Below are 22,205 nucleotides of genomic sequence, written 5' to 3'. Positions count from 1 at the left end.
AGAATGACGGTAGACACTTTTCATTTTCAAAATCAAATTTTATCTCGAGGGTGACAACGACATGTAATAAGGAGCTTTTGGATTTGCCATGCAGACGTTTAGACAACGTCTGGTTGGCCATTTTCCCCTCTCCCTGCGTCGTACATGTGTTGCAATGTAGCTTAAAATTTAGATTTCGCGAAGACGCACTCCATCTACCGGGTATACAAAGCAAAATGGCGCCTTTCAATGATCATCAGGTAGCTCTCTGCATCGTGAATTTGAGCGGACACAAAAATGACCCAGAACCGACCTGAAAACTCTGACGACGCGAGATCAGTTTGATAGATGATTTTGCGCATGCGCAGAACAGATCCCCCCCCCCCCCCCCCCCTCTGTACGTCCCCGAGACGAAAATCTAAAGCTCCATACTGATGTCAAAATGAATGCGTTAATGGCGGGAATACGCCAACATTCTGTTTATAGAATCTGCATATTTGTCTCTGTAGATGTTGTTGACGGTGCAAACCTAAGATAACCTTAAAGGTTTGACATTTATAGAAGACGAGTGTAGAAGAGCTGTTTCACAAATGCAGATGCACTTTAATGGTTTACCAAACGGTTGTACCATCGGAAGTTTGATCGGAGCTATTCTTGTGTTTTAAAATGCCATCTGTCAATCAAATTTTGGCGGGAAATCAGAAGGAGCTCGCAGTTTAGGAAGAAGGATTTTTGCTATTTGGCAATGTCATCTCCATTCTCATCTGCAATGCTGAATGTTGTAGGAGACAGAATGAGTGGTGGGATGTTGTCCTTTTAGGCTTTGATGTCTCTTGCCTCTTATTGCAGCATCCTCCTCTTTAGTGGTGGAGATTTATTCCCTAAAACAAAAAAGCTAGAATTATCTTTGCTGCTACGTTGACGTAAATTGAACGCCATCTTGGGAATCATTTGGACGTATCTGGCATTCCAAACCTCGGGAACTAAATGTCACGCCAGGACCTACTTATTATTGTCGTGTAACATTTCCGAATTAGTGTTTCTCATCCATCCAGTATGCCTCATCAATCAGTATTTATATCATCAGCTATTACAGTGCTCTTCGCTTTAAGATGTTATCTTTTCGTTTCATCGGTTTATTTGTTTAGTTATTTTTATGCGAGACTGTGAACGTTCTGCACTCGATTATATCATTGGAAGTAAGATGTTACTTTGGTATCCCACTCTGTCTGTCGTATGCGATCTCGTATGATTATTCTATGCTCGTAATGTGTGGATGCCATATATTTCTATGCTTCAGATGCTTTAAAGGACCTGCGCAATTCAAATGCATATTGACATGTGTTGAGCTCTAATACCCTGATTATCACGTATATCATGGCAAAAAGAATCTGTCCAGTATAATTATAATAATTTTCTGATATATTTTCTTTCGATTACATGGATACGCCCATAAAAATCCAAAACCAAGATTCTGTGGATGACTGCTACATCACCAATTTGATTACCAAAGGAGGAAAAAAATGGACTGCACCTCCTCCTGAGCTGGGTATTACTTATAATATTATGTTTCCATACTGTGCAAAAAAAAAAATGTTGATGGCATTAATAGCCTTGAAACTTGCAAGAACTTAGTACCACTCTTTTTAGGGAAAGGTGCATTCCAATGTTTTTGTTAATCGAATAAGTAATGAAGTCGTGATTGACAACGAATTAAGTCAACAGAATCTTGCATTGGAATATTTGTGTGTGTGTGTGTGTGTGTGTGTGTGTGTGTGTGTGTGTGTGTGTGTGTGGGCGTATCCAAGTAATCTAAGGAAAATTAAAAGAAAAAAATATAAGATATATGAGACAAAATCATGCTTGTTTATTGTGTCAGTTGGGGAAACGAATTATTGAAACGGTCATCATTCTTGAAGAGGGCCTATTCGGGGGGGGGGGGGGATGACATGATGTTGTGGGCGTAGAGAGAGGGAGAAGTCTCAACAAATCTCCATCAAGGAGAGACGTTTTCCTAAAGCTGATAGTAGTTTTCCGCCACTGATGTGATGATTTTAACTTTCCCAGGCTCCTGAACGTCCGTGCAATCCACTATGTCTGAAGCTTGTCAAGACATCTTAGCTTCGAGATCACTACGAGTACTCGATGTATCGGGTATATGGAGAAAGGATGGATACGTCGGCACAGCAAAAGGAATTGAGGAAAAGTCTTTATGGAAATATGTAGGCCAAGAGCTTACATGCTTCTTCTTTTTAGGGGTTGGGGTCAGATATAAGCGCAGGCTTATGATGTACTATATCGATAAAAAATTTGAAAACGCAACATGTAGTAGTTGATTTATGTTCATTGCCAAATCGTCTTCAATCATTGTTTGGCATAAACGCGGATTGTAATCGGGGCAAAAAAAAAGGACCCCCTAAAAAGAATGCATGCCATACAAGATTTTTAGAATGTTTTGAGGTCTATCTCCCCTCCTGTTTGTTTTTTTTTAGTTCTTATAGATAAACTGAAAAGATTCAATTCGAAACCATATTTCGCTCATTGGTTGGTTTGTTTCTATGAGCATCATTTACATTTCTGTCTGTGCAGTTGTTTGCGTATAGGAAACAGCGTCAGTCAGCAGTCACATTGTGCCGAAGGCAGCTTTTATCTCAGGTTCATTGAAATGTCGAAGAAAAATGTTCAATCTAACATTGATTTTCTGAAAGTATGCAGCTTAAGGTAATCTTGTGCAGTGATACTAAATAAACAAATTCTGTAGCGTTAAGTGATCGGTAACCTTTAGAAGATCAGGGACCGGTGCCCACCCTGGAAAAAAGAAAGTCTCATATACTGCCGCCTATGGAAAACTTCCATCTTCGTGCAGCCAAATGCCTCGTCTATTTGCATTACTTGCAAGTTTCATTCAAACAGCCTGTCCACTCGATGAAAGGAAGTATTCCTGACAGAATAAGGGGGCCTGATGTCTCGGCAGGTCTCTCATCCAAAGTTTCGACTCAAAAGGCCGCTGTGGTCCTGGAAAAAAAAGTTCTATCTGTGACAAACATCGGGCTCTGTCTAGCGGTAACCCGGGAGGGAGACGGGCGAGTACTTCTCAGGATTTCCGCCGACTGTCCGGGAGACTAAAAATACCCGCAGTGACGCGAATCGCTAGGCTGACTCAGCCATCCCTTGGTCCCCTGCAAGCTCGAGATCAAGGTTCCAGGGGTGCGCTTAACACATAGGAAGGGGTAAGGGTAGGGGGGAGGGAGGGGGGGGGGGGGGTAATGGGAGGGGGGCGATGTTGGTTGACGAGGCACCACAACTTTCCTACTCTCCTCATTCCATAAGCGCCTTAGATGGTAGAACCGTTCCCTTCCCATGGCCTGTGCCTTCAAAACGTGACGATTCCACAGCTGCCTGCAGTCTTCTTCATGCAATTTATTGAGTCATTAAAGTTATTTTCCTACTAATTATCCCTCATTTGCATCTTTACTGACTAATTCATCCTCAAACCCGATCTTAGGTAGATATAGAACTAGCAAACGAATTGTTGAGGTTTCGTTTGCTCGAACGAGACCTTGACGCACTTGTGCGCTTGATGCTTGTGAAAGATTTGAAAGACGCTTTTAAAGAATATTAATGGGGTTTGTTTTATTATTGTTGTTCTAATTTATCTTATGATTTTGCTAAGGCCCTCCGAAGACTACCGTTCCACAGACTAGTCGAAAAGTCAACAGTTATGAAGTTTGACCAATTGAGCTGCAATTACTATCCCATACGAACTCGCCACTAGTTACTGAGAGATGGCGTGCCTTACTGACGTCATAATTTATACTTGCCACCAATTACTCAAAGATGATGTAGCTTGCTGACGTCATAAACATCACAATAAGTTATTTAAGTGAACATGACTTACTTTTACTCACGTAAAGGACGTATGGCAAACTTACGCACCAAAAGTGTCCCACAATTACGTCGTTGGCACCATCCCAATACAGGGGAGCCAAGAGTTGGGTGATTCGCACATTCTAAGTATTGTTTATAAATTCTATATCAAAATTATATGCATTTTTTTTTAAAGCAACGTTCCGCTTGCAAGGTTTCTTAAACAGAGGAGATATGTTGTGCTGTCTAAGTACAATAAGCTAAAGACAAATTATTTATAACAACCACTGTTTTATCCAGTATCATGGGTACATAGGAGATAATTCAATCTGCCACATGGAACGAGCAGAAATATGAATATGAATTAAGAATTTGCTATTTTTCTTATCATTCCCGAAAAAGAAAATGCGTGGAACCATAGATAATCCCCGATATGTGGACGTCATCATAGAGTTCTTATTCTTGGAAAAAAAAAATCCAGCTAAAGCCCTTGTGTGCTTTTAGTGCCTTAGCACCTGAAAACTCAAAAGAGTAAAATTATGCACATTACTGTAGAAGTCGATCCCTGGCACAGAAAGGGTAATACCTACAATGCTTTGGTAACCGAGACTCATTTGCCCAATTTACAAGACTACATCTTTCCTATCTCTATCACATACTCTTACTTTCCTCACTTTTCAGGCTCGTAATAAGAATACCATGTATCTTGTTTATCAATGTATAGTCACGTATTACTGCATGTACACTTGCTTGTGCACCTGTCGAAACGCACTAATTCTTTAGGCGTTTCAGCGTCTTATTCACTCTTTTTTCATGTGTATTTATTACTTTCTTAGTGTACTGTTCATTTACTCATGACTTATCATTTAGCAATGATTACAACAATTTTGTTGATTTACACTGTATTGTCATTTTTTCATTGATTTTTTTTCTTTTCGATTTGGTACAATTCATAGCTCCCCTAGACACAACGGGCAAGGAGTTTGTCTTCGCCTTCCAGAGCAACTTCCAGAATAAGAGACCGGATCGCCTTTCACTACTGATCGGAGCCAACGAACCTGGACCCACCCGAGTGCAGATCGAAGCACCGAGGTTTAACTGGCAGCAAACGCTTCAACTTACTCACAAACAGGTAGAGTAAAAAGTCTGTAATGAATATTGATTTTAAGTTGCTGACGCGGGGATCGAAAAAAACAAAACGCAACAAAACATTGGTTCAAACTTGGCAATCTGCTATTACGCTTTTGATTACTTGACTAATTGATTGATGGATTGATTGATTCCTACAGATTAACTCTCCATTTTTTCCCCATCAGTTAAACTGCAAAACATTCACACAATTCAACAAATATCATCGAATGGAGATAAATCTATTACTTAATGATGAAAACCATGCATGTAATATCAACAAATAAGTTATGTAACCTAAGAACATGGATGTGGGGGGTAGGAAGAATGCTACAATAGCTGCCGTCAAGCAAGAATGGCATGTAGACGTTGTTTGGTGTACTACCACATCATTTTGGCTTCTCACTTTCGTCGTAACAGGTGAAACAAGTCGATGTCAATCCTGATGTCGCCGCTCGAGGTGCAGGGCCAGTCAATGGCACGCTCATCGTCAGGGCCACCAAGGATATCACGGTCCACGGTCTCAACTCGCTGACGATGACGAACGACGGCTTTCTGGTCATCCCCACCCATGGTCTCGGTAAGGAGTACTTCGTCGCTTCTTATGATCCTGTGCCGATTGAAATGTCGCAGTTCCTGATTTCGGGTGTCCAGCCCGATACCACTGTGACGATTACAACAGCTGCCCGACTTCAGCACAACTCCCAGTGGTACAACAAGGGGCAGACCCTCACGGTCAACGTCGGCAAGTACGAATCCATCCAGTTTCAGAGCCAGGAGGATCTCACGGGAACCAAGATAACATCCACCAAGCCTGTCAGTGTGATGTCCGGAGCCTCCTGCACCCTGGTCCCAACTCAGGTCTACCGGTGCGATCATCTGGTTGAGCACCTCCCTCCATTCAGTACGTGGGGTAAGCGCTTCACTCTCCTGCCTTTCGCCAACCGTTCCGGCGGTTTCATCTTCCGCATCATCGCCGGGCGTCCCTCCACCACCGTCCACATCATGGGCAACAACGTCCAGCTCCAATTCCCGGGAAGCTTCCGCGAGTTCAACCAACCAGCCTCGCTGAAGACCACCCTCCAGTCGGACAAGCCCATCATGGTTGTTCAATACGCCAAGGGAATGCAGAAAGACAACAATGGTGACCCCTTCATGACCGTCGTCCCTCCTGTTGAGCAGTACATCCAGAAGGAGGTGACCTTCGGATCCTTCAACCAGTCCGGAAGCGACCCGCTCGTAATGTTCGCCGGTGTGTCTATGACCTCCGAAGCTCTCTTCACTATGACGATTAACGGCAAGGCGGAGTTCGACCCCAAAGCTGGAATCCCCGGCACTGGCATCTCTTCAACATTCACGGCTGACAAGTAGGTTTCCCGATCGAAATTCCTTGTATCATCGATAAGAAAAGCAGATCCAATTGATCAATCCCGTGTTATATGTTTTTTATCAGCAAAATCAAAACAAATACTGACAGTAAGAATATTCATTGGGAAGAAAGCACTTAAATAATGCTTTTTGCTCACACCTCATAAGTAACGATACCTCATGAATACTTTGGCTTCAACGTGAATGCAGGCGCATTGACTGCTAAATTCGAATTTTCGAAACTTCGAAGTAGCTTTCTATTTGTACGAAGTTACGACAATGCATTCATAAATTACAAATACATGTATATGCATTTGTGTAACAAAATGACGGAGAAACTTACTGCTACTGTGCATCAAACGAGCTTTAATTAGCTAATCTTTTCTGATTAGCATCGATTTAATTTTTCTTTTTTTCAGACCGGATGTCACTGAGTATACCTTCAAAAAGCAAATATTCATACGGTTATGACGAGTACTGAGAAAAACAAAACATGCATGTATTATCGTAACTTTTAACCTCCTTCCCTATAAGTATTTGGCAACATGTTGTGGTGATTTGTGTTTATACGATCACCACACACCGAGAACCATAACTGTTATTGATTGCTAGGTCGAGGCCGGTTCGCGAGCTTTTCAGGACAAGGCTTTCACAAAATAATACATAATTCTATGCATTTATAAATTTATCTGAGTAAAGTGGTCAAATTTTGTGTCGTATTTTTTTTTTCATCAAGTTTGAATCAATTAACATGATAAATACTGTACTCTTCCCTCCTCAAGGACGGTTTCTCTAGAAAACATCCAAAATGTACTTACGAATTTTGAGAAGGACATCCGCTACATGGCCATCGTCTACGGCTTCGCTAGCGGTACCTCCTTCGGATACCCAGCAGCGTATTCACTCAGACAGATCACGTGTACCCGACCAGGACGAACAGGTATGTGTTGGTGGGATATCTGGGAGGGGGAGGGGGAGGGGGGGGGGGGTTAAGGGTGTAGGGATTGCTGAAAAGATAAGAATAGAATATCGTCCATCGAAGTGGCTTCCGGTAACATGATGAGGAATAAAACTTTGTTGATGAATTACATCCAGGAATATAACAGGAAACAGTGTAAGGTACACTCGAGGTCAGAATATGCTCTGAGCTATAACGGAAGTGACTACATAAAGCTATTCCATGGACTATTACACAAAACAATCGTCGTGAGAGATCCGATGTATGTAAAGGTACAGTTTACCAATGGGAGCAGTGATTCATACAATGTTCGAGCTATAACTTTTGATGCATATATTGTGTAGGTCAGTTATATCACAAAAACATCCTATCGTATAAAAAGTTCGCAATGAAGCCTAAAATATACATAGATATCATTATTTACTTTTCAGGACACCATAACTGTAGACCGTTTATTCCAGAAACAATTCTGCTATAATTTTTGTTCACGTTTTGTAAATTTAACAATACTTAACGTTGATTATACTGATTGACATTTTGGCATTGATTGTTTCTATCCTTTACACACATTTTTTTTTTTCATATGCAAATGGTAAATAACATACCTTTAAACACAATACTTACCATTTGCAGATGAAACAAAAACGCAGCTTTAGTGCTTCAAAATAGTTCTTAAATGTGAGTTAGGGATAGAAAAACAAATCAGTTTAAAAATGTGAATCAGTATAATCAATGGTAAGTATTGTTAAGTATGCAAAATGTAAGAATAGTTATGATAAAAATGTTTCTAGACTAAACAGTTATGGCTTAGCGAGAAAAATAGTAATATCTCGTTATACTTTAGGCCATATTGCGAAAGTTTTATATGGTAGGATACTTTGTGTTACAACGGACGTTTATGCATCAAATGTGATTTCTCAAACATTTTTAAAACACTGCTCCCAGTGGTAAACAATACACAACCACTTCAATCTGAAAGTCAATATTATCTGGACTACAAAATAACAGCAGATTTAAATTCGAATTAACTTTTATTTCCTGCATCACAATTTCTATACGATTAAAAAACAAAAACAATATGATACAATACAGCTGAGAGAGATACAACATATTTTCCTTTAGATTTTATATAAAAGAGAAAAAGAATTTACAAAGGTCAACCGGAGACAATTCAAGTTAATCGGCGTATATATCTAATGTTGTATATAAATGCCACCATCACATTATCGTTGTATTGTGAAAACGTCTGAAACATTATTGCGCAATGCATTCTAAGGTATTAACAGCCTATGCACACAAGGCCTGAGTGGATAAGGTTCTTCAAGTCAATGACATCATTAGCGTATATATCTTATATTGTATATAATATGCCACCATCAAAAGTATCGTTGTATTGTAAAAACGTCTGAAACATCATTACGCAATGTATTCCAAAGTATTCAATTTATGCTTGGGAGGCATGAGAGGACAAGGTTCTATTTGCACTCTTTACGAGGCCTTCAACAGTAGCATTTTAGTGATGGAAGCCCGCTATATAGTAGGGCCAAGGCATCAGTTTTTCATGCTTTGGGTATGAATCTTCATGATAGCCTTTGCCGGTACAGTTTCAAAAGAGTGCATATGATATTTATTGGTTTCGTATGCACGGCGTTTCTTTTATTTTTTTTCTAAAGCTGAAAAGGGCTACATTAATAGCGCTAGCGCATGCTATCCAAACTTTGGATGACATTAAAAAGCGTGCGATATGTCATCCGAACGTGCCGCAAACTCGTGAGAAGGAATCTTTGTACCGCGTTGCCTGGCCCCTTGCGGTTGACCAAACCATATGACATGATACCTATAGAGCGTTCAATGCCGTTGTAGTCTCTAGTGAACGTCTGCATCTGAATTTTAGCTTTGGCTACAGTTACATGTCTTCTGACACCGTCAACAAGGGGGGGGGGGGGTGCATGGTGTTCCAAGACGTGTGCTCACATGCAGAAATAATGAAACATAGCACAGCGTTAGCATGGGCAAGGTATAACATACAGAATACATGGAAGTGTTTTTCCCCGTGACATTTCTTATCCACTGACATCTGGGCCCCGTTTCATAAAACTTGTAATTTTAACTTATCAGTTACAAGTTGTGATAGTTGTTACAAGCTTCTGAAATCATTGCATCTGACTGGCTGAGAGCAAATTTGTCACAGAAATGTGGCAGTTGTCACTGATAACAATTTTTATGAATTGGGGCCCTGGTCTCCAGTAGTCACAGAACGGCAACCAAGGACGACTTTTTGTTTTATTATCCTTATTAGCTTTTGATTTCTGTTTTCTCTTGTTGTTGATGTTGATGTTGATGTTGATGTTGTTGTTGTTGATGATATCAAGGAGAACAAACAACAGGTTGAAAAGTGCAGAGCCATCTTTACTAAAGGAATGGTGAAAACGACGATAATAGACCAAGCCTTTAAGTTATTTTAGTGTATACGTGTCTTGTTTTCCGTGCTTGTTGTTTAATGATCGTGACTGCAGCACTTTAAAGATCCTAAACTGTTCACCCTGCACGAAAATACCTGAGCTAAAAAACAAAAATAATTGTCGTCTCTTCCAATATAGTTTACGATGAGCACGATGCCATCAAAGCTAAATTTAGAAGAATGAAAAAAAAAGATCAAAGGCAGGACGCTTTGTGACGTTAGTGCAACTTTTCGGCGGAAATGCCTTAAAAATCAGATCACCGAGATGGATTGTTACTTCGGACATCCATGAAAAATTAAATGACACTAGAACGTCTGGTTGGCATGGAAATGACCTTATCTACAAAGGTCATACAAGCAACCAATCCCTTCATTTCATCGAAGGGATGGGTTAATTTGATGACTCAAGTCGGGGGACATGGAGCGCTTCCTCAGATTTAACGCGCGGCCCATGAAAAAAAAAGAGGGAAAAATATGCAGCTAGCACTGCTATAACGTTTTCTTACAAATTATCACAAAACTGGTCAGAGCTAAACAGAAACGAAAGAAAACGTATACGTGAATAGAATTTCAATGGTCAATATATGTTTGCGATAACAGTTTGCTTTTTAGACCCTTGATATTTACAATGCCTTTTTTTTTTCACGTTTGGCGCCGTAACATGAGCCGTGTGTGTGCGGGGGGGGGGGGGGGGGTTGCTGTAGTAAGTTGTAAGATCACCTCCGAGGAATTTTTTTTTTCGCCTTAGAGCGATGTTATTCTACAAAGATTATATAGATAAGCCTATTAATATTTTTAACATAAGTATATAATACATGTCCGACAACACGGAATACAAGTTTTTTTTTTTAATTCTGATCATGCTAATTCTGATTTGTAAAGATGCTTTTGCAATTTGCGCATCATTAACTTCATGCAATTAACGCTTTACTGTAAATTGAAATTATATAAGTAGGAAACACCAAAATGTCGTTTCATGCTGTGTATGGCTGCAAATAGCTGAAATAGTCATAACTTCACAGACTATTGTGATATTTATAGTTGACATGACGGCCCCTAATGAGATTTGCATTGACTGTAATTAGTCCTGTATAATTATAGAAAATATCGAATGAAGAAAGAAGGCATTAGGCATTTGAGTACAAAACGGTCGTAACATAGTTTTTAACTGATATAGATTAGATCTGATATAGATTAGAGACGAGTTTCATAGAAAGTGGCAAGTAAGACTTGTCAGAAAGATTCATAATGGTTTGGGTCGTCTTTTCTTCTTCATGGATGCTCTTTGAGCTTCCAACAAAAGGCTGCACGTCAGTAATTAGGAGACAACGGCTTCTAAAACTGATTGAACTTCCCGCATAGTTCCAATGGATTTCCTTTGTGGAAATACCTCTGGGGAGGGGTTGAATCTCTTCTGATGTCTCTGCATCCCCAGTTTGAATTTCCGCTCCACTGATTGGCCTAAAATAGCCCTCCAAATTCAGATCACGCCAATGATATCGCGCTGTGGAGTGAAAAGGCTGATTGTATTGTGTAAAGCAGTAAGACAAAAAACAAGGAAATATAAAGCAACATGTGATGCGAATGCTAAATACGGTTCGAAAAACAAAAGTTGGATTGGGATACCCGAGGTTAGTAAATGCTATTGTTTATAGCTGTCAGCTTAATACAGATAAATCGATGGCATGATTTCGATAAATCAAGTTGTAACGGCAATATCCATTTTTATTATTGAAATTGCTATTGGATTCACAATGACAATTGACTCTTTGGTTGATTTAAGATTATCAAAACTATGGATGTTCTCGCCGGTAAACATCGTGAACACTTGTTGATGTTGTTGCTTTACAATTGCGATATGACAATAATCAGATAAATCCCTTTAACAGTCATAGGGAATGGTGACCTATGACTCAGGACATTGTGAAAGGGAACGAACGTCTACAAACACTGGCGGCATATCTTTCCTTCCCCCAAATTCCCCCGTAATTTTGAAACACATCCAAGTCTGCGTATTATACAACGTTAACAGTGATCACCGAGAAAAAAAAAGAAAAAGTACTGTACACGGCGCTCCCGTATCCGCACGAACGAGCGAGCGAGCGCATCCGTGCTGTACCTTTACAAGAGCATTAGATTCTCCTCCTGTACATAGTGCTATAAGTGCAAAAGGGGAGATGTGTGCCCAAATATGGGCATGGGTTTTAATGACAAACACGATGACTTTGCAGGCATTAATACGCATGCGCCTCTTGGATAGGGGAGGGGGAGTAAATCCTAGCCATGTCGTTTGCAAAGACGAGCGTAGTAGTTTAGCCATCAGTCGTCATCGCAAACATCTCTCCGTAAGAGGTGGAACAGAGCATTGGCGAAAATTCAAGTTAAAGCCTTTATCTTCATTTTTTTTTGTCAGTTATGGTTGTATACATCAAGTTTCACTGTCTTAAGCCATTTAGATGAAAAGGGGCAACTTTTTTTTTCAAAGAAAAAACTTTTTTTTCCGAGTTCATTTATTGATTTCTGAAGACAGAGTTCCACGGTTACCTGGAACCTGTAAACAGGAATAATGTAATTATATACAAATAATTCACGCTATTTTTGAATTCGAGATAGAATGAAACTTTGGAGGAAAGTGTTATATTCAATTTCATTTCATTTTCATCATTTTTCATTTTCCAACAACAAATACTGTACATGCAATTATATGATTTACAAGGTGATCAACTCTGTGATATCAAGGAATTGGAAACTTTGATTTGTTCAAACATAACTAACAAAACACACACACATTATGTGTTTGCAAATATATATATATATATGTACATAATACGTGTACTTTTCTTTTTGGCAGTTTTAGATGAGATGGAAAAAAAAGAAAGATACAAATCCATGTTTATTCGGTTTTGGTATTGGTGTATACTTAGTAGAACTCTTGGACCAGCTGCTGAGATGGGCCAATTAAGTTTGTCAGATCCAAACTGCAATGACTTGATGTCAGTCTGACATTGTGTTGCGATCCCAAAAAGATTACGGGCCCCAAATTTGGCGATGTTGGCATATAGGTGGATAGGTTGATGACGTTAATACCTTGCTCTTTCACCACAGGTGTTCAGGAGGAGTACGAGTGCCCCGAAACTCACCGCCGGCCACGCCCTACAGGCCCACCCGTCCCTGAGGGACCCGGAACAGGGCCTGGGGGCGAGGGACATATGGAAGGTAATGCTGTGATTCTTGTGAAAACCATGGCTACTTGGTCAAGATTCCTTGATTACTCCCGAATCTCACCCCCCCCCCCCCTCTCTCTCTCTCTCTCTCTCTCCCCCTACACATTCCCACACGCCCATTTGTGATGTCACCGATGGGCGTCCCCACACTGTATAGGCTTGGTACTCCTCAGTATTAACCCTATAAAGCCCAAGGGGGGGCACATTGTGCCCCCCCTACCATATTTTCGTTTGCCACTCCTACACCCTTTACCCAATTTCAACCAAATTTGGTGACTTTTCCTAAAATCTTATTGCGAACATTTTGATGTATAATTTAGCTATGTATGATATTGCTGGTTGCCATGGCAACCATAAACTGACAACCATGTTCGTCAGATTTTACATGATTTTCTGTTCCAATTGCAGTTAACAATATAATAATTAATGAAATGGGAGTTTTCTTGGCTGTAATTAGCTGAAGGACCAAATGGTGAAGTAATTATGGTTGTGAATTACTCTAAAATGGTTTTCTTATTATTTCCTTTATTCTTATATGACATAGGCATCAAACAATAGATATAATAGAAATAATTGAAAATACAGCATTTTCCAAAGACTACCCTTTTATTTTGTGTTATCTTCACACAAGCTTTACATTTAATATCATTTGTTTTTCATATTATCAATCTGCAAACTCAAAATTTTAATATTTTGGAAATATGAAATGTGATACCAATATATGTATCCATTCCAAGCAATACATCATAGGTTTCATATATTGCTTTATATTGTAATGAATAGCGCCCCCATATGTTGACCTTGAGAAATTTAAGCCATAGCAAATAGTGAAGGTTGACTTGCTTTACCTTTGTGGTAAAAATTAAAATGATTGATATGAAATAAAAACATATATGCTCGGGATAAAGAAATACAAAAAAACCCATGATTTTAGCGTATTTCCTATGTATTTCTTTATATTTTGGCAAATAGCGCCCTCAGTGGATGACCTTGAGAAATTTCAAATGTTGCGTCATGTAGAGTATGAGTTGCTCTATCCATGTGCCAAATATGACGGTCATACATCATATAATAAAGAAGTTATGTAGGGGGGGGCACAATGTGCCCCCCCTTGGGCCTGGAAGGGGTCAAAATAGCTTGGGCTTTATAGGGTTAAACAGGAACGAACCCGAAGTATGAACCTCACTCCCTGGTATAATATGAGTCGAGGGAATTGAGGGAATTCTTAGAGCACATCATCGAAATTTAAGGAAAACCGGAACATCCGATGAAAAAATTAGGAACTTTAAAAGTTTTGGTTCTGCCATCGCCGGATGAGAAGACAACAACACTTTGTGACGTCATGTATTGAAAACGACATGAAAATATTAAAAACAACAACATATTCCTTTATTTGTAGTGAAAGAGCACCTGACGTCCTTCTTGCAAAAAGCAGGGGGAATGATACTATCCATAGCATATATCAGCTAACATAATATGTCAGTACGTTTAGCCGAGGAAGTATGCTCTTTTCATAGAGAATGAAATTTTGTGGAATTCTGTTTAGATTGTCTTTACGTTTTCCATACATGACGTCACTAACTGCTGTTACGTCACGAACTGTGGTAGTCTTGTCATCCAACGATGGCTGCGCAGAGCTTTTAAGAATTCATTGCTTCTGAACGGACTGTCTGATTGTCTTCAAAGTTCGCTAATTATTTTGTTCTTACAATGATGCTGCATTTAGTCAGTCCACATGTTTATTGGGGTTTCTTCCCCGTTTACTTTAGAAATTATTTGCGATTCCTTTGCAGTCTTTTTTTTTTCATTCAGTATTTATTGGTAAAGCAAATGCCATTTACAGCAAAGAATAAAAAGAAAAAAAAATCAATCAAATTACAGAATCACATAATAAAAAAGTGCAGCAAAACAAAGTGGACACTTAAAATATCACATATCAAATATGACAAAAATACCTTATAGAAAAAGTATACAGTTCAAATTAAATGTCAAACCTCCATTTTTGAAAATGAATACCAAGTTTGCCTTTCTTTTTAGAAATTCTATATTCTATTTCTTTATTATAATTTAAGTAAGCCTGGAAAGATTCCAAAGTAGGGGTTTTATTCTGGAATTTACAGACATATATGAAATACCTTACAGATAAAAAAATATATGATATATGAGTCTCCATAGAGACCGAACATCTTCTCAAAATGAGAAAATATATAATTTTTCTTTTCCTTGTGATTTATAATGTCTATTATCTTTTGCCATAAAGGTAGTATATGGGGCATAAAATAAACAAATGTAATTCCTTTGCATTCTTCCCACTTCAAACGACCTCTCTTGATAGCGTAAAAAAGCAGTATTGATTGCAGTGCACTCTGTAGAAACAGAGCGTTGGGTTTAAAGGTATTGTTTACCACTGGGAGCAGTGATTTAAAAAAAAAATCGACCTATCACTTTTGATTAATATGTGTAAGTCGGTTTTTTTTTTCACAAGACATCCTACCATAATTCGCAATAAAGCCTCAAATATAGAGAGAAACAATATTTGTATAACTATTGTTCACATTCTGTACATGTAATATTGATTATACTGATTAACATTTTTACATTGGTTGTTTGCATCCCTAACTCACATTATCTAGTATTAAGTATTTTAAAGCACAATAATGCTGGGTTTTTGTTTCATCTGCAGATGGTAAATACAGTACTGCCTTTGAATACATTTGTGCATAATGAACAGTAATTGAAAATTACCATATTCTGTTCAGTTGGAATATTAATGGCTGCTGAGGTTCCTCATGCATTGGTTCTATACATGACTTATTACGTCATAATACATTTCCTGATCTGTTTGCTTCTTCCAGCCTGTTCATCTAAGGGCGTGGTCGTTCTCGCTGCCATTCTACCTGCTCTCATTGTCTTCATCATTATGGTCATCATCCTAGTCTTCGTTCTTTACAGGTAAGCGATCTTCCTTTGCCTAGAAATCATTGCAGTTAAAAGTATCCTGTTTCAAGTAAATAGATAAATGGAGTCACGCTTTAATTCTTGCTTTGTTTTCTTTTTTAGCTCCACGTGTTTTTCACCAAATGAGCTTACAACAAATGTATCTCTTTAGTCATGGATTTAGGATTTGTTTTGGATGTTTTGTGTGATTTCGAATTCAAATTCGAATCACAGGTACACATCACACACATTCACACACCCACACACACACACACACTCACACTCACACACACTCACAAGCGAACAATGATATTGACTGTCAACGGATAATTTGATTATCGACCTTTACCATCATCGCTCCTATTCAAGATTGTGGCGCTTATTTCGATGTCTGATTGTACTCTTTCTGATGGCCCTTGACCTATCATTGATTACGTGTAACTTGCAAAAATGATGTGCATGTTAACTTTGTCTGTAGTGCTGATATCATAGGTAGAGTCGGTCGGTCCCGTCTGAATATGTGTATTATTTTGTGCATGTCATCTTTTGTCCATTTTCTCCCCTTCCTATTTTTTGTACATTAAGTTTCAACCAATCTGGTTTCACATACTTTCTCCATTGCTTTCATTTATACAAGGGAGCATCTATCTGTCATTTTTGTAGTATTATAATTTATGCAAATGTATGTTGGATAGTCAAATCAGTGGAAAAAATAGATGTATGTCCCTATTCGTATGCTCAACTGTGTACATACTGAAAAGTTTCAGTTGTACATCTCGATATTTCTTCAGTAGTGAGTTGTGAATCCAATTGGCGGTGCATGTGGTCCATTTTTTTTTCTTTTATTCGAATATTACGCAGAGGTGGACTGTACAAGAACTTTTAATCAGCCAACGTGGAAGTCATGAAGTGCAATAAAAAGTTGGAAACGTAGGTGGGCAGTAAATTGCATTTGGAAACTCGAGAATGCACATTGATTGTGACTGTAGATGTAGCATTTTACTTTCCGTCATAACAAGCACTCACTCCTCTCTTAAGTTCCTCCCCTTTAGACATTAACTAGCTTGATCCTCTCACGACACAAGCATCGCTTACGCTAAATTTATTACTCAACATCAATGTAGACATCCGTTTGGCTTGGGCGATTTCTCCATCATTATCGTTTGCACGTATCGATCACAAGTAGAATACATTATGCTTCACTCTGCGCATGTGTTGCCGATTGGCGACGCTGCTTTGAATGATTTTACAGAATATTCCACGCACTCCTCTCAATAAATGCGTTCGAGGCAAACAAGGTATCCAACAGAAATGATTTCACATCCAACAATTTGATCCGAATGTGCATACCCTTTTTGAATGCAATTTGCAGCTCTACCACAACTATTTGGATTTATCACAACTCGGCGATCCAATTTTTAGCCACTCTCTGATTAGCCTCATGTCAAGACGTTACAATGATTAATACATTCGTGTTTGATGTCCCTCTTCTTGTATTTCCCTTTGGAGGAGTCCCTCTTCGCCGGAACTCGAAAAGTTCAAAATGTTTTTTAGGGTAAACCCAAGAGAGCGGACTCTCTCTAGATGTTCGTTCGTCCGAAACGGAAGTCTATGATCTATAGGGGTTGTGAGGTATGCCTTCGAAAACGTTCCAATCAGAGCATGCGACTATGTTGCCAAAATTCATTTGACGAAGTTTTTTCAGTTCTTCTACGTTGGCTGAAATTCACCGCATGACCGCACACACGTTCGTTTTTGTTTTTCTTTGTTTTTTTTCACATTTTGTTTTATTTTCTTGGCACGCATCTATATTTCCCCTCTTATTTTCTTCCAATTTCACTATTTTTGCTCAGCATTTTTCTTTTCTTTTTTTTTTTAGTATTTGCACCTCATAACTCATGCCATTAATGGCAGAGTTGGAATGCGCAATCCTTTGACCTAAGCAAATGCCATGAAAAGATCGTTGCCTGTAATGTTCATTATGAAGAAATTTAGGATTGGAAGTTCATATGTACTCTCTGATAAAACATAAAAACAATCCCTGGTTGATATGGAAAAAATATCTCAATGATAATACTGATGTCACAAAATATCTACAAGGTTTTACGTATCAAAAAGAAAAAATCTACATTTGCCAAAATAGCAATTGATAATTGTGACTATCGTAAGAACAGCCTGACTACGATAACGAATCGTGCATAGGTGGAAAACTGCAAAATGAAGCACAAGAAGAGACGTGATTTCTTTCCCCAAAACTCCTTTCTGAAGACCGATAATGATAACGATAATGCTAACTACAATAGCAAATTACTTATAGGAGCAGTTTCCCTCACCGTTTCAAGGTTTGCACCACTGTCTAATACCTCATGGAATATATTTTCTGTAAAAGACATAGAACACATTTACCCGTTATTGTTTTTGTACTAATTATTATTTTTTAAACAAACGAACAAGAAAATAGTTGAAAAGATAAATCATCCCCGTTTTTCCTCCCTTCGGCGAGGACAATGGCGTTTTCCCAGTCCAATTTAGTCCTCGTTCTGATTCAAGACTAAATCATTGTCGGAGCAAGAAATGCATTTTACAGCCCCCTATAAGTTCATGCCTGCCTTTTCGATGCAGAACTCTGAATATAAAATAAAGTGCCTGCATAATCCAATTCAAATTCATCACTGGAATGACTCGTAGTCATTTATTATAATTATGATTATATGTGTATACACATCAATACAGACCTACCATTTGTGGTCATCTTTTTTCTTGCGGATACGAGATAATCATTATGATATTGTGAACGTGTTCTTTTTGTGCGGAAAGTAACGTTTCGTATTTCCTTTTTCTCCCTTGATGTTTATTTTATTCTGCAGGTTGAGGAGAAAGTTCTAAAGCGGTTCACGCCATCACCGAAGTGCAATAAATAAAGAAGATTACAGGACAAAACAAATACGGACCATGCTATCAAGATTATATGAGTTGACTCTTTTTGGAACTTCACTGAATTAACAGACAAACTTGACTTTTTAAAGATTTTGTTGATTCAACACATGACTATAAGGATGTTATTTTTCTATTTTTCATGTGGTCACATTGTCTTTCCATTTTCCATATTATTACATAAAGAATATATAGTGTACATAGCATTTTATGTGTTCGTTATTCTGAATTTCTGGTGCTAAATATATGTACAAATTGTAACAAACTTGTAAGATATTGCGTCGGAGATAGAGGCTGCCTTGATTTTTGTATTATCTTTTGGTCAGGTCTTAACGTTCGTTTGTCAGTCAGTCAGTCAGCAAACACACGTGGTCACATGAATCTCTGAATAACCAGATAAGATCAGATGTGAACGGGTATATACAAATACTCTTTTCAAATTGCCCGAACAAACGGAAAGAAGTGATAGAATAATGTGAAACTTTTTTGGTCGGTTCTTTAATTGCGGGAGATAGTTTTCACTAGCTGTATTTTCATGTATATAGTCTTTGCTTTGTTCCATTTTCTTTGTATCTCACATGTCAATATGTATTAACGGAAAAAATATAGAACAGTAAGGGTTGAATAGAGAGTAGGTATTGTGTAGGTTTGTATTGTAACTTTTAGGAAAATCGTATTATAAAAAAAAGAAAACTGTTGCTGGGATGAAATTCTATTAACTCCACAGTATCTGAATGCACTTCAACTTGAAATAATTCTTCCTCGATGAAGGAGTAAATGGCTGCAAAATTTGAAGGTATGTGGACCTCATCGACCGGAGATAGAACCTATGTAATATCCAATTGTATTCTCTAATGTCTTTCTTGTAATCCTTAACCTTCGAGATGTATTGAAGCAGTGTAAAAAGTTTTCATGCGATACATTTTGGAAAGCTTGTGAAACTATAAGTAAATTTAACTGAATTGTGTAGTCAACTGTCCATTTCACAACTTCCTAAAGATTGATCCTATTAAACACTTTTGTCCTATTTAGAGAATGAGATTGCACAATATGATCAAGTTTTGTCGATAGTGTACATGAGAGTAAGGATTTTTTTATTCTACTTTTATTGTTATTATTTTAATGATGGTGTGGTGATGTCTCTGGCAAAGCTTTTGACAAACGGTATGGAATGTTTTGTATTGCTTTTATACAAAATGTTATGACGTATATGCACCCCAATAAATGTTTTATTTCTTACAATTCTCTTTTCATTCTTTTTTCCAATGTGTGTCCCTAAAATCGAGACTATTCCGAACGTTGACCATGTTAACACATTTCTCCTATAAGACAGGTGAAGTTTTTCATATAACAATCGACCAAAGTAATGCAACACGCGAAAATGATGTTTACGCTGTACAGCACTTTTTTAATAAAGTTACCTTTTATAATCATTTCATAATCAATGATTATGGAAACATTTAGTGTAACTGACACAGTATATTTCAAATAGAGTAGTACACCGGAGGCTTAACGAACAACGGTGCAAACAAAACCATAACTTAGATCCTTTGACAAAATGAGAAACAGAACACTGATTTTTAAACACTATCAAAGGAAAAAAAGATTTTTTTTTCTCAAGGAATGAATTAAACACACACACACACACACACACACACACACACTCTCTCTCTCTCTCTCACACACACACACACACACACACTCTCTCTCACACACACACCTATGTATATTAATACAGATACATGTACATAGATTGATAGAAAGATAGATAGATAGATGTACACGTAGATATAATTACATTGTCAATGTGATCATTATCATATTCAAGAATCAAAATGATGTTTACTAACTTATCAGTGTGATTACAAATCAGAGATGCTGTCTGCGTGTATTGCGTTAATCTTCCGAGCTACTGTACGCTCTATAGAAGTATGGTAAAAGTCAAATTTGCTGGTTCACTAACACACGTTTTTATACACATAGGCAAGTTCGTCAGGCTCCCGGAGGCGACTATGTGCTAATGTGCGCAGCCACAGCTCCGATGACGCAATGCCGCTGTGCCCTGAATCACGTAGATATCAGCGCACGGTTTGCCAGGCTGCCCGAGATTAGATGAGGAAGCGAGATTTAAAAGTGCTAATTGAAACAGCTTTCGCTCATTTCAAAATATGATTAACACTTCCATGGGGTAAGAGCAGGGGACGGAGACGGGGATAATGGGGTGGGGTGGGGAGATGCTATCGAGGTGAATGAGGAAGGGGGAAAGGGGTGATATTCGGCATAGCTTGATACCAAATAGTGAGGACATGTTTGCTAGTGTGCCCTGTAAGGTTCTGCATAATGTTCTGTATATCTTCATTGAATCATGAAAAAAAAAAAAACATTTTCGATTGAGACTAGTTTTGAATTATTACTTATACTAAGATTGATATTATTAGTTTGATTATCACTACTTCCGAGGACACGTTTTTGTGCAAGGCGTCCTACGTCATAAAATCAAAACGAATTACTCATACTCTCAACATGGTTGAAGTAGGACCTACATGCGTTTATGCGAGGCAATAAGTGTGTGTGTATGTGTTTGTGTGAATATGCGTGAAGACGTCCGAGTGGCGTTTACAGGCAAAGAGTACGCTATGAAGTGGATACCATTTATATTACACGGGCAATATGTGTTCTGTATGTTTATCTTATCAATAAATATAAGTCTTATGCATATCTATAAACATTGATAAGATACAGCCAGGTGGATTAATGTTGGAAAATAAAATCCGCCATTTGCATATGTATATCATATAATGTACATATGAATAAATTATTGATATACAAGATGCGGTAGAAAGACAGCTGCACAATCTTTGAGATAAGACAAGAAAAGATTTAAATCATTATATCCCATTCTTTACCCATTCCAATACACATTTAACCTTGTGCGAGTATATGAGGAGTACATGTAATAAAAAAACCCAGCCACAACAACAGCACCATTCCGCCTCGGGGAATACCAAAATTGTTCTGTCGATTTACTCGTATGTTCATGGAGTTTAAAAGCGGGATCTTGATTTACATTTGGTTGCGATGAACACTTGTACGATACAGGGACAATGCGAAATAGTGTAACTGTGTAACAGAGTGTGCATAGAAAAATGGCGAAGGGAAAAAGTGAAATTAAAGGTCTACAAATATAATGTGCCTATATACTCAAAGTTCTTATTGCGTTCACAAATATTACATATAATATTTGTATCGACGGAAAATTGTTAACTGGACGAACGTCTAATTTTTAGGAGTAGTTTTGAATAATAGATTGACCTTGTATGATCATATAAGGAATATGACAACTGTTATA

General features: G+C 38.2%; 1 protein-coding gene across 1 annotated transcript in view; it reads left to right on the top strand.

The window, feature by feature from the left end:
* LOC139730357 (IgGFc-binding protein-like) overlaps nucleotides 1–19,313 on the top strand; it is a 45,530-nt gene extending 26,217 nt beyond the window's left edge. The window contains exons 2-8 of the mRNA XM_071641223.1: nucleotides 4,803–4,978; nucleotides 5,395–6,341; nucleotides 7,125–7,282; nucleotides 12,867–12,977; nucleotides 15,841–15,937; nucleotides 17,432–17,554; nucleotides 18,790–19,313. Of these exons, the coding sequence (XP_071497324.1) occupies nucleotides 4,803–4,978; nucleotides 5,395–6,341; nucleotides 7,125–7,282; nucleotides 12,867–12,977; nucleotides 15,841–15,937; nucleotides 17,432–17,537 (1,595 nt within the window). The 3' untranslated portion in view covers nucleotides 17,538–17,554; nucleotides 18,790–19,313. The remainder of the gene's footprint in view (nucleotides 1–4,802; nucleotides 4,979–5,394; nucleotides 6,342–7,124; nucleotides 7,283–12,866; nucleotides 12,978–15,840; nucleotides 15,938–17,431; nucleotides 17,555–18,789) is intronic.
* The last annotated feature ends 2,892 nt before the right edge of the window (nucleotides 19,314–22,205 follow it).

Source organism: Diadema antillarum, unplaced genomic scaffold, assembly GCF_040938485.1.
Source record: "Diadema antillarum isolate AM-2024a unplaced genomic scaffold, OU_Dant_1.0 seq00000303_RagTag, whole genome shotgun sequence".
NCBI lineage: Eukaryota > Metazoa > Echinodermata > Echinoidea > Diadematoida > Diadematidae > Diadema > Diadema antillarum.
Note: the sequence above shows the minus strand (reverse complement) of the source record. Positions and strands in the feature narration are given on the sequence as shown.